We start from the raw sequence: 18,910 nt of genomic DNA on the forward strand, positions 1-18,910 counted from the left end.
GTAGTCCCGGACTTACTATACAGGATGGTAATAGGGCGGGATTTGGAAGCCCTATGGGATTGGTGGATAAAAAGGAAAGTCTCGGTAGAAATAATGTGTATGGGAGGTAGTAATGTGGAGAATGCGCCCCCTAGAGTTGACAGTCCTAAGGTAGGCATGACCAAGGAAAATGGTGGATGGGCCCAACTTAGTGACACAACGATGGCAGTAACACCTCCCAAAACTGACGGGTCAGACATATGGGTGACCAGAGGAAAAGATGCATTTGCCCAACTTACTGACCTGAGGTCCCCTGAAGTGTACCACAATGTGACTGATAAGGATGTGGTTGTTAAACAGAGTGGAGCTGACACCTAGATAGAGTGTGACTTGGGGGTTCACCATACTGTGGGTGTGATACAGACTCCGGGGGTGACTGTGACTCTGAGGAAGTAAGGGAGTACAGTAAAGAAGAGCCCCACAAGAATGGCACATCCTCCTGGCACCAGAGACGTAAAGGGTGAAAAGAAGTTGAACCAGTTGCACCTGGTGAAGAAATAAAGGAAAAACAGTGTCTTGTGCTTTTGTTCCAGATGTGAATTCTTTTCCAGACTGTACCAGGAATATAGATGTGTTCATGATGTCCCTGGCAACCACTAGGTTGGAGGCGGATGACCGGACAATTGATGGCGCTGTAGGAGAAGAAAACTTGGAGAGCGCTGGTGGAGTGAGAATCCATGGAGGTAATGAGGAACTGACCAGTTATAGACCCACGTCTGCGGTGACAGAAAGTGGTAAAATAGAGGAGTGTGGTGAAGGCTCCATAGTACCTGATATGGAGGAGCTGGGATAACAAGATAACCAAGAGAGGGCTGAAGATGCCATTGTTGTGTCCCAGACCGAGGGTGCAGAAGTGGAGGAAGTCACCAAAGAAGTGGGGCCTGAAGTGGATACCTCCTTGCGTGATGGAAGCCCAACAAATCCAGAGGATGGGAGAAGCGAGCTACGGAGGATCCAGGAGACTGTAGAGGCCAGGTTGAAGCAAGAGGAGCTTCGAAGACAGGCTGCTGAGTGCCGTGTGGGTGCCTTAGAGCAAGAGGTGGCGGAGCTCAGATGTCGCCTGACAGAAAGCCAGTCGATGAATGTAACAGCCTTGTAGAAGATGGAGCGGCAGGTGTCTATTCTGGCCAGACAGGTGGAAGCAGATGACATGCTGAAGCAGATGGCTCAGAGAGTCAAACAAAATGGTGAACTTGTGACAGCAGAAGAGAAGGAGACTTCCTTGTTTAAATGCTTGCTAGACATTCCTGAAGACCTGAGAGAGGCATGTGCCAGGGAGTCTATGCATGAAGGGTTCAAGAAGGCTGTGGGGGTGTGTATGGTGAACTGGACCCTGGAAACTAGTCAGTTAGTGATACTGTCCACAACTAATGTCACAGCGAAGAGAGTAGCTACCCTGAGTAACATGCACTTGAGATATGTGCGCAAAAGTGGATGGCCCAATTGCGGAATGAAGACGCTGCTAGGCGGCTGGAGCATATTAGGAAAGCTCGGAGTCTTCAGGAAGGTGTAATACAGGTGCTTGTCTCTAAGGTGAAGAAAGTCATTGGAAGGAATGGCCAAGCCATGCAAGAGATGGTGGATAAGTCTGGAGTGGTGAGATTGAGAATGCCAGGTGTCCATGAAGACCAGTTACCCCAGGAAAAGGGTATGGTCCCCTTCTTCATTGTGGGAACAGAGGAAAGTCTTGGAAATGTGCAGACTCTGCAGGAGTACTGTGTGGCGTATCTAAGAGAGGTAGAGGAGTTAAGGCTTGAAAGACTGTGCATTAAAGGGAACCTGTCACCCCGTTTTTTCAGATTGAGATATAAATACTGTTAAATAGGGCCTGCGCTGTGCGTTACTATAGTGTATGTAGTGTACCCTGATTCCCCACCTATGCTGAGAAATACATTACCAAAGTCGCCGTTTTCGCCTGTCAATCAGGCTGGTCAGGTCGGGTGGGCGTGGTGACATCGCTCTTTTCTTCCCCAGCTTTCCGTTGGTGGCGTAGTGGTGTGCGCATGTCGCAGTGACGAATCCACTGCGCGCACGTGAAGAAGCAGCGCGCGATCTGCGCTATTACCCCCTGTCATCGGTGGGGGCAGCCATCTTCCTGGGGCCGCGCGTGCGCAGATGGAGTGCTCTGCTGCACGGGGCTTCAGGAAAATGGCCGCGGGATGCCGCGCGTGTGCAGAAGAGATCGCGGCAGCCATTTTCCCAAAGCCGAGATGCAAACTGCAAAGGATGCCGAGAATCTGCAAGTGGCAGTTCTATTCCCAGTACAAGACTGAGAGACCTGGACAGTAGCCCATGTTAAGTCTTAGATGGGCCAGACTCAGACTCAGACCCAGACCAGACAGCGGGCTCGACTGTAAGTGGGTCTCATGACTGCACCAACCATGGATAGCGGCCATGGAGAGAAAGGTCGGGTAAAGGGGCGTACTGGAAAAATGTGGTGACTAAAGGTCTAGTGACACAGACAGACTGTGAATTAAGGGCCAAAGCTCAAGGCCTACATGTTGACCGCTGGGGGCGGGAAAAACCTAACAAGGGTGTGATGAGGAGGGTTGCTCAAATCCGACTGAGAGGGCCCTCTCAACTGGTAGGGCAAGGTGACTTGTGTACCCGGTCTCGAGATCCCTGGTGTGTAACAAATGTTCAACCCCACAGGTTTGAACAGAGGGGGGGATATCTGATGCAATGACCCCTGTTACAGGTAGGGGGCGCTGCATGGTCTTCCCAGAATACGCATGGAGGCGTATTGAGGCCATAGGAATGCATGGCAATCGCAGGCATAACTGTGGTGATGAGTCAAAGTCCGGCATTATTGTGAATGGCCGGTATGTGTGTCGCAGAGGAAGATACTCTGCACTGTCAGCTTGAAGTAAGGATGTTCTGGGACCTGTAGTCCCGCAAGTAATTTTGTTGTTTTAGAGGGAGGCTGGCAGGGCTAGTTCTGAGAGCTGGGTGGGTCGAACTAGACACACACACACCACCCATCTATAGGAGTGGTTACAAGTTTGTAATGTGACCAGGGTGTGGGTCACATTGTTCCTGTGTATGGACCTGAATAGATCTTGGCTGTAAGGTCCTGTGAAAGGCCTGGGTGTGGGGAGGTCCAGAGTAGGGACCAGATCTCTGAAGAGCATGAGGTGAGGCCGAGGTCCTGGAAGGCCTCGGTGTTGGGGGGTCCTGGGAGTAGGACGGGATCCCTGAAGAGCACATGGGGAGGACTTGGACCTTGGGGCCTGTGTGTTGGACGGTCCCAGGTAGGGACGGACGTCCTGAATTGCGCACAGAGAGGCCGTGCATGCAGAGTTCATGATGGCACTGCAATTGGGGAAGCTACAGCCCGTCTGAGGATCTGGACTGTCAGGTGGCCTAGTGAGCAAGGCATTGTCCGAGATGGTGATCCCAGTTCGGCAGTTCCCCAGGAGAGAGGACTGACAAGGAGTCAGCAGGTGGAGCAGGAGCTCCCGTAAGGTACCTCCACTGACTGTTGGTGCTTATTATGGTCTATGTACTAATGAACTGTGCGGCATGCGGTCACCCATGGCAACTGGACAAAGTAAAGTCCAGCATGTTTAGTAACAGCAACTAAATGTGTTGCCCTGATACAGTGTGTAATGGACTGTTCGTGATACGGTTTATGATTCGTTAATAAACCATATAGACTGTTTAAGTGAAAAAAACGTGCCTGTCTGAGTGTATCCCGTTGCCATGCGAGTGTCCCCCAATACATGCGGTAAGCGCTATCTCACAACAGCTTTGAGCTTTGTATAGTCAGCAAAAGACTTCAGATAATTAAAACCTACAAATAGTATATTGTTACAGAAAGCAAGAGGAATATTAAGTGGAAAACAAAAGCCAAGTCCATTTCCAGGGGATATTTTATTCTATAACAAAATGTGGAGGCGCTGTTGTATTTGTGTCTATGGAAAGTATTATTGTTGTCAGTGGTGAAACACGGTACTGCAATGGACTAAAAATCACGAGCCACAAGATTGTCAGGGAAACATTCTCCAAAAGGAGGATATTCTGCAATGTAATTAGATAAACTGTTTTCTGCTGAATAAATCCATTACCTTAATGGAATAATACCTCTCCTAGATGTCACGAGTACCAAAGTACTATTTTCATGCTCAGTATACTGCATACAGATTAAGGCAAAATTCAATTTTTTTAAGATAATTATGGCCAAGAAATGTTTCCAGTATTTACAAACAACAAATACTCACATCTATCGAACTATAGATCCCTAAAATCCAACTTCACCCAAAGAACAAGTTTCATAAACAGGTGTAGACAATGTCAATGCAAAATCGGTGCTGCACGGTGCACCTACTATACATGAAACGCAATGAAAACAATGTAAGCCAATATATCACATATCTCACACTAAGCTACATCCTGTATTATACTCCATAGCTGCACTCACTATTCTGCTGGTGCAGTCACTGTGTACATACATTACATTACTGATCCTGTACTGATCCTGTATTATACTCCAGAGCTGCACTCACTATTCTGCTGGTGCAGTCACTGTGTACATACATTACATTACTGATCCTGAGTTACATCCTGTATTATACTCCATAGCTGCACTCACTATTCTGCTGGTGCAGTCCCTGTGTACATACATTATATTACTGATCCTGAGTTACATCCTGTATTATACTCCAGAGCTGCACTCACTATTCTGCTGGTGCAGTCACTGTGTACATACATTACATTACTGATCCTGAGTTACATCCTGTATTATACTCCATAGCTGCACTCACTATTCTGCTGGTGCAGTCACTGTGTACATACATTACATTACTGATCCTGAGTTACATCCGGTATTATACTCCAGAGCTGCACTCACTATTCTGCTGGTGCAGTCACTGTGTACATACATTACATTACTGATCCTGTACTGATCCTGAGTTACTTCCTGTATTATACTCCAGAGCTGCACTCACTATTCTGCTGGTGCGGTCACTGTGTAAATACAATACATTACTGATCCTGTACTGATCCTGAGTTACATCCTGCATTATACCCCAGAGCTGCACTTACTATTCTGCTGGTGCAGTCACTGTGTACATACATTACATTACTTATCCTGTACTGATCCTGAGTTACATCCTGTATTATACTCCAGAGCTGCACTCACTATTCTGCTGGTGCAGTCACTGTGTACATACATTACATTACTTATCCTGTACTGATCCTGAGTTACATCCTGTATTATACTCCAGAGCTGCACTTACTATTCTGCTGGTGCAGTCACTGTGTACATACATTACATTACTTATCCTGTACTGATCCTGAGTTACATCCTGTATTATACTCCAGAGCTGCACTCACTATTCTGCTGGTGCAGTCACTGTGTACATACATTACGTTACTTATCCTGTACTGATCCTGAGTTACATCCTGTATTATACCCAGAGCTGCACTCACTATTCTGCTGGTGCAGTCACTGTGTACATACATTACATTACTGATCCTGTACTGATCCTGAGTTACATCCTGTATTATACCCCAGAGCTGCACTCACTATTCTGCTGGTGCAGTCACTGTGTACATACATTACATTACTGATCCTGAGTTACATCCTGTATTATACCCCAGAGCTGCACTCACTATTCTGCTGGTGCAGTCACTGTGTACATACATTACTGATCCTGAGTTACATCCTGTATTATACCCCAGAGCTGCACTCACTATTCTGCTGGTGGAGTCACTGTGTACATACATTACATTACTTATCCTGAGTTACATCCTGTATTATACTCCAGAGCTGCACTCACTATTCTGCTGGTGCAGTCACTGTGTACATACATTACATTACTTATCCTGAGTTACATCCTGTATTATACTCCAGAGCTGCACTCACTATTCTGCTGTTGGAGTCACTGTGTACATACATTACATTACTTATCCTGAGTTACATCCTGTATTATACCCCAGAGCTGCACTCACTATTCTGCTGGTACAGTCACTGTGTAAATACGTTACATTACCGATCCTGTACTGATCCTGAGTTACATCCTGTATTATACCCCAGAGCTGCACTCACTATTCTGCTGGTGCAGCCACTGTGTACATACATTACATTACTGATCCTGTACTGATCCTGAGTTACATCCTGTATTATACCCCAGAGCTGCACTCACTATTCTGCTGGTGCAGTCACTGTGTACATACATTACATTACTAATCCTGTACTGATCCTGAATTACATCCTGTATTATACTCCAGAGCTGCACTCACTATTCTGCTGGTGCAGTCACTGTGTACATACATTACATTACTGATCCTGAGTTACATCCTGTATTATACCCCAGAGCTGCACTCACTATTCTGCTGGTGCAGTCACTGTGTACATACATTACATTACTAATCCTGTACTGATCCTGAATTACATCCTGTATTATACTCCAGAGCTGAACTCACTATTCTGCTGGTGCAGTCACTGTGTACATACATTACATTACTGATCCTGAGTTACATCCTGTGTTATACCCCAGAGCTGCACTCACTATTCTGCTGGTGCAGTCACTGTGTACATACATTACATTACTGATCCTGAGTTACATCCTGTATTATACCCCAGAGCTGCACTCACTATTCTGCTGGTGCAGTCCCTGTGTACATACATTATATTACTGATCCTGTACTGATCCTGAGTTACATCCTGTATTATACTCCAGAGCTGCACTCACTATTCTGCTGGTGCAGTCACTGTGTACATACATTACATTACTGATCCTGAGTTACATCCTGTATTATACCCCAGAGCTGCACTCACTATTCTGCTGGTGCAGTCACTGTGTACATACATTACATTACTTATCCTGTACTGATCCTGAGTTACATCCTGTATTATACTCCAGAGCTGCACTCACTATTCTGCTGGTGCAGTCACTGTGTACATACATTACATTACTGATCCTGAGTTACATCCTGTATTATACTCTAGAGCTGCACTCACTATTCTGCTGGTGCAGTCACTGTGTACATACATTACATTACTGATCCTGAGTTTCATCTTGTATTATACTCCAGAGCTGCACTCACTATTCTGCTGGTGCAGTCACTGTGTACATACATTACATTACTGATCCTGAGTTACATCCTGTATTATACTCTAGAGCTGCACTCACTATTCTGCTGGTGCAGTCACTGTGTACATACATTACATTACTGATCCTGAGTTTCATCTTGTATTATACCCCAGAGCTGCACTCACTATTCTGCTGGTGCAGTCACTGTGTACATACATTACATTACTGATCCTGAGTTACATCCTGTATTATACTCCAGAGCTGCACTCACTATTCTGCTGGTGCAGTCACTGTGTACATACATTACATTACTGATCCTGAGTTACATCCTGTATTATACTCCAGAGCTGCACTCACTATTCTGCTGGTGCAGTCACTGTGTACATATGATTGTTGTTAGATACAGCCCTTACCTCTAACCTTAGCTCCTATAATGCCGGATTAGTTACATTTCCTACCACAAGACTGTACAATATTTGGTGTAAATAATGTCATTAGCAGATTTGTTATATATATGCTAATTCGATTGGTGCTGGGGGTGTAAGAGACGTTTTCACATTTTTGTGTATTTGTGACAATAAAGTCTTTTTTTTGGATTATTGAGCATTGTCATTAAAAGCAGTCACCCCTTCACATTCAAGAAATGCCACTCCTTTATTCGGCCATAAATCTGCTTTGCCTTTTGTCTATTGCTTTTCCGCCATGGTCATTAAGATGACAGTCCCTCCATCCTCTGGGCTGAAATATCCACCTATCATACCAGTTATGTGCAATGCATTCCCCTCCCCCACAATACTTCCCGTATCATTGCTCCGTCTCACATCATTGAAACCCTTTTCGGGACTGTAGTCGGCCGCATGAAATATTCAGAATTAACTTGTCTTACGAGCTCATATCTACAGCTAGTTTACTGGGATAGAGATGGATGAGGACTCTGGATAACCAAGCGTGGCATTAACCTATCCAAGATCATAAATACAGTGCTGCAGAATTTCCTAATAATATAAGAAAAAATCCCCAAATAAATGTCAATAATTGACTCGCCCTTTTTTCATATTCTCGTGAGACCCGCACCTATCAGATATCTATGACACATCCAATAGCTCTATAGAAGCAGAAGACTTAAAGGGATTCCCCACCCTTGAGGACAATTGTTTTTATTCTGAAACGTATGTATTTCAGGCTGAAAATCATTTTTGCAATTCAGTTCTATTAAAGTTTTTGCACCGTTTTGCCTTTACAAGCTCTTTATTTTGCTGCACATTGAACTCAGATGTGGTCTGTGGTCATAAATCAACTGAAAAGAGCTCAGGAAAAGACATTTTAAATAATTATATATTCTCCTACTGGACTGCTAATGGAACCCAATGTCAAAAATGATTTTTAGCCCAAAATACATGTATTTAAGTAAGAATAAAAGAAGTCCCCAATGATGGACAATCCCTTTAAGATATTTTATATTAAAATATAATGCAAAAACTATGTACATTTTTTATGCCCTTCTTTAAGGGTTATTTAATCCTAAAATATGAATTACCTGGACAGATGATGAATGTGTGATCAGTGAGAATTTCACCAGTGGAACCCCACTAATGGTAAGAAGAGGGGACCCCCGCTTACCACGTTGCTAGAAGGGAGATTGAATGGAGGGGCGGTCAATAGGAATGATGGAGAGCGCGGAGGTCATGCTGCTGGTGAGAAGGGGAACGAGGTCCTTTGATTTACTGATCCACTATTTGGTTGTATCCTGCCCTCATTTCCAGGCAATACTAATGTAGAGCGGCCTAAATGCCCCCAGTGCTACCCTATATTGTAGAATGGCCTAAATGCCCCCAGGGCTACCCTATATTGTAGAACGGCCTAAATGCCCCCAGGGCTAACCTATATTGTAGAACGGGCTAAATGCCCCCAGTGCTACCCTATATTGTAGAACGGGGTAAATGCCCCCAGGGCTACCTATATTGTAGAACAGCCTAAATGCCCCCAGTGCTACCCTATATTGTAGAACGGGCTAAATGCCCCCAGTGCTACCCTATATTGTAGAACGGGCTAAATGCCCCCAGTGCTACCCTATATTGTAGAATGGCCTAAATGCCCCCAGGGCTACCCTATATTGTAGAACGGCCTAAATGCCCCCAGGGCTACCCTATATTGTAGAACGGGCTAAATGCCCCCAGTGCTACCCTATATTTTAGAACGGGGTAAATGCCCCCAGTGCTACCCTATATTGTAGAATGGGCTAAATGCCCCAGTGCTACCCTATATTGTAGAACGGGCTAAATGCCCCAATGCTACCCTATATTGTAGAATGGGCTAAATGCCCCCAGGGCTACCCTATATTGTAGAACGGCCTAAATGCCCCCAGCTCTACCCTATATTGTAGAACGGGCGAAATGCCCCCAGTGCTACCCTATATTGTAGAACAGGCTAAATGCCCCCAGGGCTACTTATATTGTAGAACAGCCTAAATGCCCCCAATGCTACCCTATAATGTAGAATGGCCTAAATGCCCCCAGTGCTACCCTATATTGTAGAACGGGCTAAATGCCCCAGTGCAACCCTATATTGTAGAACGGGCTAAATGCCCCCAGGGCTACCTATATTGTAGAACAGCCTAAATGCCCCCAGGGCTACCCTATATTGTAGAACGGCCTAAATGCCCTCAGTGCTACCTATATTGTAGAACGGGCTGAATGCCCCCAGTGCTACCCTATATTGTAGAACAGGCTAAATGCCCCCAGTGCTACCCTATATTGTGGAACGGGCTAAATGCCCCCAGCGCTACCTATATCATAGAACAGCCTAAATCCCCCAGGACTACCCTATATTGTAGAATGGCTTAAATGCCCCCAGTGCTACCCTATATTGTAGAACGGGCTAAAAGCCCCCAGTGCTACCCTATATAGTAGAACAGCCTAAATGCCCCCAGTGGTACCCTATATTGTAGAACGGGCTGAATGCCCCCAGTGCTACCCTATATTGTAGAACAGGCTAAATGCCCCCAGTGCTACCCTATATTGTAGAACAGGCTAAATGCCCCCAGGGCTACCTATATTGTAGAACAGCCTAAATGCCCCAGGACTACCCTATATTATAGAATGGCTTAAATGTCCCCAGTGCTACCCTATATTGTAGAACGGGCTAAATGCCCCCGGTGCTACCCTATATAGTAGAACAGCCTAAATGCCCCCAGTGGTACCCTATATTGTAGAATGGGCTAAATGCCCCCAGGGCTACTAAGGCAGTAACCTGTGGCCTCTTGCACAGATGCAATGTGAGCATTTAGTCCCATCTACATCAGCCACAAATGATGACTTTTTATACTGCTGATCTATGAACAGCTAGATCACTTATTATGCCCTCACAGCGGCACGCTAATAATCAGTCAACAAACTGTCTGCAGCCAGGTCCTGGTGGAGGTGTAAAATAATGGTCTGTAATTAGTCACATCCATATAATGGGACAATTAGTCATTACTGAGGAAATATCATACCTGTGACGGCAGCGACGTAAAAACCTCATAATCTTCCGAGCAGCTTGGTCTTGTTTTTTTGTCAGGAGACTGCTTCTGTAGAGAGACAATATGGCCACGTGTATAAAAACAATGAAGTCCTTTCATTCATCCACCCCAAATGGCTTATAATGGTGATATACAGTCAATGAATGAACAATATATCTATATATAAAAAGGGGTGAAGGAACCCTAATCTTCTGATATCTGGGGGGCCCAGATCTCGTTACACTCCATTTTATTTGTTCTTGTCCATTCCTTTTCCCCGTGAAGTGTGCAACACTTCTTCACTCTGAAACTACTACCGTATATACAGAAAGTTGGCGGCCACACAAAATGGCAAAATGATGGAATGATCGTGACCCTTGGCAGCAAGTGTGAACCCTGTCATTGTAGTCTTGTCTGTGATGATAATGAGTCTTCTGTAAAGCAGAAGAACAGACATTATTATGGCTCCGATTCATCAAAGCTTTTACACTGGGATAAAAAGCTTTTAAAATTTAGCGATTTTTGACGTTTTCACCCGGTTATGAAAAAGTGAGTGTCCCCAACACAAAAACATTTTTACAATAGGCTTTTTCTGATGATACATACCCTTTAATAAAAAAAAGGTGCTACAAAATCCTCATGCTCGGCTACCCATACACAGTCATATATACTCAAAATAACTCTCACCTTAGTTTCTGTTGCACAAGTGAAGCTGTCCGACGCTTTTGTCGCACTCGCCCGCACTCTTTGTAGCTCCTGTAGTACTGCTGGATGAGCACCGCGGCGCGCCGGCTCTGCTGGAACTTCTTCTGCTCGTAATAACTTCTGAATTTGCTCTGGATGAGGATTGCAGCTTGGGTCATCTTTTTATAAAGTGCATACTGCATAGAAACAAAAGAAATGATGGAAGACTATAAATAAGATTCTTACGTTAGCCAGTATTTGATTTCAGGAAAAGCTGGCGGATAAGAAGTGTCCCTTTCCTGTAGCAATGCTGAACGAGGCAGATTTCCCATTCAGGACTCTAGGAAAGCTGTCGAGATGGCACACAGGACTGAGAAATGGCTAATTGCAATTTTAATAACTTGACAGAAGAAGACGACTCCCATTTTTGTGATTTGGGAAGGTTAAATATGTTGCGCCAAATGATAAGAGTCTCGTAGGGTTGCCTTAATATGTTGCAGAACTCATATTTGCTGCAATAACCTTGGATAGTTAGGGCTTGAGAGGGAAATTAGATCTTCATTTAGTTACGCGAGCCAATTAACGGCCGGTAATGAAGATTAATACAACCATAAATAGACTATTACCAGTGATTCTATGTGTCAGGGCCATCAAGTGTTTGATGTTCATAGCATAGCAGCGGGGATCGGCACCAACCCATCTGTCCGCTAACAATGCTGCATATTTATCAGTGGAAAATAAGATGGTCATCGAGATCTATTTAAGCCAGATGTCAGATGTAAAAATAATTCTTCAAACACGTCGGAAGGAAATATCAAGATAAACCTGGACCTGTGAATGAAGAGCTGAACAAAGCGATGACATTCACTAACTGCATTCCCTATGCTTTGGATATAGGTTTAACAAGTGTAATCCGTCAGCAGGATTTCAACCTCCAAATTATTTATGTGCACATGTAGGTCTTTAAAAAAAAAAAGTCCAACAGTACATCTACGTGGCCAGTCCATTCTTCTATTACTGAGAAATCAGAATTTGAATTTATACACAAATGAGGATAAAGTATTTTCGGCTTGTGGAAGCTTTTCTCAAGCCTCTGTCGCTCCAGCTCTATTCTCCACCCAGCGTTGTATCCTCCTCTTGCTTGGCATGCAGCTCCTCTGCTGTGTGACTTCAAGTAATCTATCTATCAGTAATCTAAGCTAATATAATCTAATCTATCAGTCAAGTAGGAGCAGGCAGAGTGGGATGGGAAATAGAGCTGGAGTGACGGAAGCTTCAGATTTACAAATAGTTATTTAGCCTCATTTGCATATGAAATCATATGCTGATTTCTCTATAACGGAGGAACAGACTGGCCATGCAAAGATATTGCTGGATTTGTCTCTGAAAGAGCTACATGTGCATGTTGATAGTTTGGGGGGTATTAATGCCCATCATGAGCAGTATTGCCCATTTTCAATATTTTTTTTATTTTTTTTTTCTGATTTTTGGCTTAGAGGAAAAAGTGTTTTGAATGAGATTAGGGGCGATTATGTAAATACTTTGTGGCCATTCTATCTGCATCCTATAAGCATGGATTCACAGTCACAGTCGTAGGGAGGCAGAGATGAAGATATGGTAGTTTGTAAATGAAGAATCTGATCATTGTGGAGCACCTCACAGTTTCTCCTGAAGTTTGTTACAGTCCTAACAGAACCCACATGCTCCTCCAACCCATAAGAGGGGACAAGTATTATAAATTTTATAAAATGCACCCATTAGTATACCTTCATTAAAACCATCATGAAGCTATTCTTTGATGGGGAACCGCCTAGCAAATATTAATTTTCCTTGTATTAACATTGCGGAAAATAATAAAACACTTTAGGATTCATTTAAAAAGCAACCTACTATTAAATAATATTAACAAAAATATCTTGTAATGGGATTATATAATGGTGGAAGGTAAAATATCCAATACTGAGCATTAACTTGCCCAAGCTCCCATAGGATCAGAGGGTGAAGTAAAACAAAAAATGGGGAGTGAGTAAGATAATTTTAGAAACAAGTTAATATAGATAACTAAGATCATTAAGTGCAGAGAAAAGTACATTTATATGTCCAATTTCTGTACAGTAGGATACAGTGGTGCAAAAGATTGGAAAATTTGGTTGTACAGACTGGCACATAAATGGTAAAGGCATATTTTGCTCACCATGTTACATGTAACAATAAAGTGATCTTATTACCTTCAAGGCTATCCATGTAAGCTTTGGAAACATAAAAATAGGAATGTTAGTAGGAAAAAGTAAATTCAATGTAAAAATGGGAATAATTTGGTAAATCTTTAATTATTTGAGTATATATTAAGCAAAGAGCAACAGAGGGGACATTGTTACTTGGGCGACAATACATGACTGTTCTCACTTTAATACCGGACTCTGACAATACTTTAATTATCTGAAGATAATTAAAACCGGTGGTTTAATGTTCTCAGCCAATGATAGCGACTTCTCATTAGAGTGAATCATCCTGCTGATCTTCGGCCTTTGATAGCGGGGAGGCAGCTCATTGGCTTTGATGTGTAATAACGCAGCTCTTCAGCCAGTCTCGTTTTCTGCTTGGCTGACGTTTATTGCGCTTGTAAAACTTTAATGTCCATTCCCATTTAGCAATTTTTTATTGAATTTGCCACAAAGTAAAATAGGCGTCCAACACATTGTGCATGAATTAATTTCATATCAAGCCTCGGAAAATCTCCACTGTGTGCACGGAACATTCACTTTCACTCACTGCTCGGGACAACTTCAAGAGTCACAATTGTTTTAACTTCTATTTCATAAATCAATAAACACGCCACATCGTAACATATCTTATCAGGGAAATCTGATTTTTTTTTCTTTCCTACTCCTCGGTTGATCTTTTACTCTCAAATTCATGTCTATAATCGGTAAAATCTATATTCCGTGAATACAGAGATGGAAGATGACAGTTGGTGCTCATAGTGGTTTATGGAGGGGAGAAGCGGATTTCTCTGATAAGATATATTACAAAGTTTCTTACTTTCATGTGTATTATTAATTTATGAAGAAGAAGAAAAAACATAACAAATGTTACTCTTTAAATTCTGTCATACGTTCATCTAGGATTAAGGGGTCTTCTATGACATGTCATAAATGGAGATATCTTGAAATAAATGAACGAAAAACCTGAAGAATGAACCTGGTGATGACAGTGGATTTTTTTTTCCTTGAACCTATGGCTTAATTCACACATCAGTATTTTTGATCAATATTTCGACAGTTTTGCCATTTTCAAGAGCAAAATGTGGGCAGCAAATAGCTTGCGTGACCCCAACGGACCCCATCATTAGGCAGTGAAGTCTTTGCGACGCTGATTGTCATGCCGCGTAGTGGCTTTTCCTAAAAATTCTCCTCCTGCTTCATCAAAGATTTAATTCCTTTCTTTATACCGCAGCACTGCTTGTTTAGATTGAGAACATACCGCTCACGATCTCAGCAGGATGAGCACAGGAAAAAGGAAAAAAAAAGAAAAGAATTCCATTATATAAGAGTCCAATGTAAGGTTATAAAATTGCCGCCTGGGCTGTTGATGCCCCCGGGGTGAGCTGAGAGTGATCATTGATGAAAACTTCTTTTCCATTTTAGACCTTTGGGTTGGGATCTGACCGTCATCTAATTTTGTAGCACTTGACTATTCAGTAACAAAAAAAGACGTCAGAGCTTTCAGAAGTGAACGTGTTGATGAAGCAGATTTGAACAACTTTGCACGAAGCACAAGAGACCAACCTGACCGCCATCGTTCTCGACAAATACTGCGGCAAACGGGAACGCGTCCCAATTAGCATCATGAATCAGTATGAAGAGCCTTTGTGTTATTTCCAGTCTCTCCCATTCACAGCCAACACTCGAGTAACATCAACATCTAGCGCTGCCACATTTAGAAATTCATTTTCCATGCAAACAAGTCGTCTGCCTCGTTTCCTGAGCCTATTTTAAGTTCTTTTTTTTTTTTTTTTTTACTTTTTGTCTCTCAGTGATTGAAAGCAGAAAAGATAATTTGCAATTGCAGGTATTAAAAAAAAAGAACCACTGTTATAATGGTCTCAGGACACTTGGAATAGACTATTTTCATTGCTTTGTTTTCTTTGAGAAAGCAGAGAGCTTACCCTAAAAGATTGGCCTTGACTATAGGGCTGAATAAAGTGGAACTCCACTTTAAGTAATATACTTTCGTGATCTAATTTAGAGTTTTCACTTATTCATGTTCATTATTATGTAGAAACCGAATCTCTTGTTTCAACTCAGAAGCCATAATCAAGATGGAGACCATCAGCATGTAGGAAACCATCAGCATGTAGGAAACCATAAAATGTAGGCGATCTGTCAACCAGCAGAAACAGTACCAGTAGGCCATCTGCTGGTAGAAGGGCCAATGACATGTGCAGATAGCGCATAGATTATTCAGATGGTCGGATTGACATACAAATATACTAAGTGGTCATGTAATAATGAGGGGTTTGAGACATTTAAATCCATATTCCATGTATAAAAGGACTATTATTCTTAGAAAATAATATATATATACACATAGATAAATAATGGAACAATAGATCTGTCAACAGCAGCTTGCTGATGGTTTCATATATCTAAATGTCTATGGGTCAGTGAAAAAATCAGACTTCACTCAGGTGACGTTCGAGTGCAGACTGATTTTCATGGACTGACAGAATGGAGAAACTTTTTTTTTTTTTCTATCCACGTTCAAGAAAAACTGATGCCACTTTGATCAAACTCTGAACGAAGCCTGATCAGAATAATTGGACTGTTTTACTTGGAAGTGGAAAAAATAGTTATGTGATCCCACTCTAAAAGAAACACACAAGAGTTTTGGAACTTTTTCATACATGTACAGCTCTCCAGATCTCTGCTTGCTGTCAGTAAGGAAGAACATCCTTGAACATAAAAGCTGAAAATTCATCCTGATTTAATACATTTCACAGCTGAAATTTCGCTTTGTTCTGAACAATCTAAACAAACTGGGCCGATGCATTTGTAACAATCGACAATCCCAGCAGGATTTACTTCCCAAAATAATATTCTATACTGGATACACTTGTAGCAAACCCCCAGCTGTGCGAATTATTATGGCAGAATAGGTTGTATCTGTAAAAACTAATAGTTCTGTTCATGGACAGCAGCAGGCAGGTATCTTGAGAATGGCGGTGAATTGAAATACCAAGTAAATGATAACTTTGTAAAACTTTTCATTATGCCGGCAGTCTCTGGGTTACAAACTAATTAAGGACTATATATAAGTTTGTTCATAAGCCAAACTTGTATGTAAGTTTCAAGAAAGCCAGGGAATAAAAAAAAAAAGCAAATACTCCCTTTGGCTGTCCCGCTGCCCGTTTCCAGCCATCGACTTCCAACTGCGTTCCTTCCCCCGGGTGTCATTACGCAGCATAAGGTCTTATGTTGTGCAGTAACTTCCGGGAGATGGATGGACATGGTCAGAAGTCCTCTGCTATAGTTAGAGGCCAGGGATTCCGCAAAGAAGCGGAGTGGACGGCGGGCAGTGGGCTGATGAGGTTTAAGTTTTTGACTTAGCATCCGATGTTCGTATCTACAAGTTGTACGTAAGTTTGAGATTGGACCTTAGTACATGGACTGGCTGCGACTCTCCCCACCATGGTGTGACAGCCCCCCGGGGAGCCTCAGGCCAGTCTGTGCATTGCGGTCTGAATGAGCCCTTAGTCGGAAGCTTGTAAGGGGACTGCCATTAAAGTGATTTATTGCATAACCTCACAGTAGCCGCCATCGGAGCATTTCTCTAGATAATTCTTGCTTTCGCCCTTTGCACTGTTCCCAGATATTTCTTACACAGAAAAGCAATAACAATGTCTGATTTCCAGCTTCTTCTTGTTTCTTTCCCTGGTATTACCTGTTTGTACTTTCTATAGCAGCGTTGTATGACGGCCGCAGCCACATCCTGTTGTTCCCTTAATGGTCGACCCTAGGAAGAGAGTAATGACAAGAGTAACTGGCTGCATCAACGTCAGAGACTTAGGGTGCATTTAAACTATCCAATTATTGGGAGCAAATTTTCTAGGAACGCATTATTCGTGCAGTGTAAACAAGGTTGCAGATCTAGCCAAACGTTCATCAGGTGAAATTACTTTTAAGCTTTGCACTCGGCAGCACATCGTTTTTGGTAAACAAGACGTGCTGCCGAGAAAGTATATACAGTGGGGCAAAAAAGTATTTAGTCAGTCAGCAATAGTGCAAGTTCCACCACTTAAAAAGATGAGAGGCGTCTGTAATTTACATCATAGGTAGACCTCAACTATGGGAGACAAACTGAGAAATAAAAATCCAGAAAATCACATTGTCTGTTTTTTTAACAATTTATTTGCATATTATGGTGGAAAATAAGTATTTGGTCAGAAACAAACAATCAAGATTTCTGGCTCTCACAGACCTGTAACTTCTTCTTTAAGAGTCTCCTCTTTCCTCCACTCATTACCTGTAGTAATGGCACCTGTTTAAACTTGTTATCAGTATAAAAAGACACCTGTGCACACCCTCAAACAGTCTGACTCCAAACTCCACTATGGTGAAGACCAAAGAGCTGTCAAAGGACACCAGAAACAAAATTGTAGCCCTGCACCAGGCTGGGAAGACTGAATCTGCAATAGCCAACCAGCTTGGAGTGAAGAAATCAACAGTGGGAGCAATAATTAGAAAATGGAAGACATACAAGACCACTGGTAATCTCCCTCGATCTGGGGCTCCACGCAAAATCCCACCCCGTTGGGTCAGAATGATCACAAGAACGGTGAGCAAAAATCCCAGAACCACGCGGGGGGACCTAGTGAATGAACTGCAGAGAGCTGGGACCAATGTAACAAGGCCTACCATAAGTAACACACTACGCCACCATGGACTCAGATCCTGCAGTGCCAGACGTGTCCCACTGCTTAAGCCAGTACATGTCCGGGCCCGTCTGAAGTTTGCTAGAGAACATTTGGATGATCCAGAGGAGTTTTGGGAGAATGTCCTATGGTCTGATGAAACCAAACTGGAACTGTTTGGTAGAAACACAACTTGTCGTGTTTGGAGGAAAAAGAATACTGAGTTGCATCCATCAAACACCATACCTACTGTAAAGCATGGTGGTGGAAACATCATGCTTTGGGGCTGTTTCTCTGCAAAGGGGCCAGGATGACTGATCCGGGTACATGAAAGAATGAATGGGGCCATGTATCGTGAGATTTTGAGTGCAAACCTCCTTCCATCAGCAAGGGCATTGAAGATGAAACGTGGCTGGGTCTTTCAACATGACAATGATCCAAAGCACACCACCAGGGCAACGAAGGAGTGGCTTCGTAAGAAGCATTTCAAGGTCCTGGAGTGGCCTAGCCAGTCTCCAGATCTCAACCCTATAGAAAACCTTTGGAGGGAGTTGAAAGTCCGTGTTGCCAAGCGAAAAGCCAAAAACATCACTGCTCTAGAGGAGATCTGCATGGAGGAATGGGCCAACATACCAACAACAGTGTGTGGCAACCTTGTGAAGACTTACAGAAAACGTTTGACCTCTGTCATTGCCAACAAAGGATATATTACAAAGTATTGAGATGAAATTTTGTTTC

The 18,910-nt window shown here is 43.0% G+C and overlaps 1 protein-coding gene across 10 annotated transcripts in view; it reads right to left on the reverse strand.

The window, feature by feature from the left end:
- CAMTA1 (calmodulin binding transcription activator 1) overlaps positions 1–18,910 on the reverse strand; it is a 2,164,810-nt gene that overhangs the window by 81,006 nt on the left and 2,064,894 nt on the right. For 9 of the 10 annotated variants that reach the window (XM_069742031.1, XM_069742030.1, XM_069742032.1 and 6 more), the window contains 4 exons: positions 17,203–17,274; positions 13,488–13,508; positions 11,263–11,456; positions 10,570–10,644 (listed from right to left, as the gene is read on the reverse strand). In XM_069742031.1, coding sequence (XP_069598132.1) covers positions 10,570–10,644; positions 11,263–11,456; positions 13,488–13,508; positions 17,203–17,274 — 362 coding nt within the window. The remainder of the gene's footprint in view (positions 1–10,569; positions 10,645–11,262; positions 11,457–13,487; positions 13,509–17,202; positions 17,275–18,910) is intronic. The other variant, XM_069742026.1, reaches the window with a different exon arrangement.

This window comes from Ranitomeya imitator, chromosome 10 (genome assembly GCF_032444005.1).
Source record: "Ranitomeya imitator isolate aRanImi1 chromosome 10, aRanImi1.pri, whole genome shotgun sequence".
Classification (NCBI taxonomy): domain Eukaryota; kingdom Metazoa; phylum Chordata; class Amphibia; order Anura; family Dendrobatidae; genus Ranitomeya; species Ranitomeya imitator.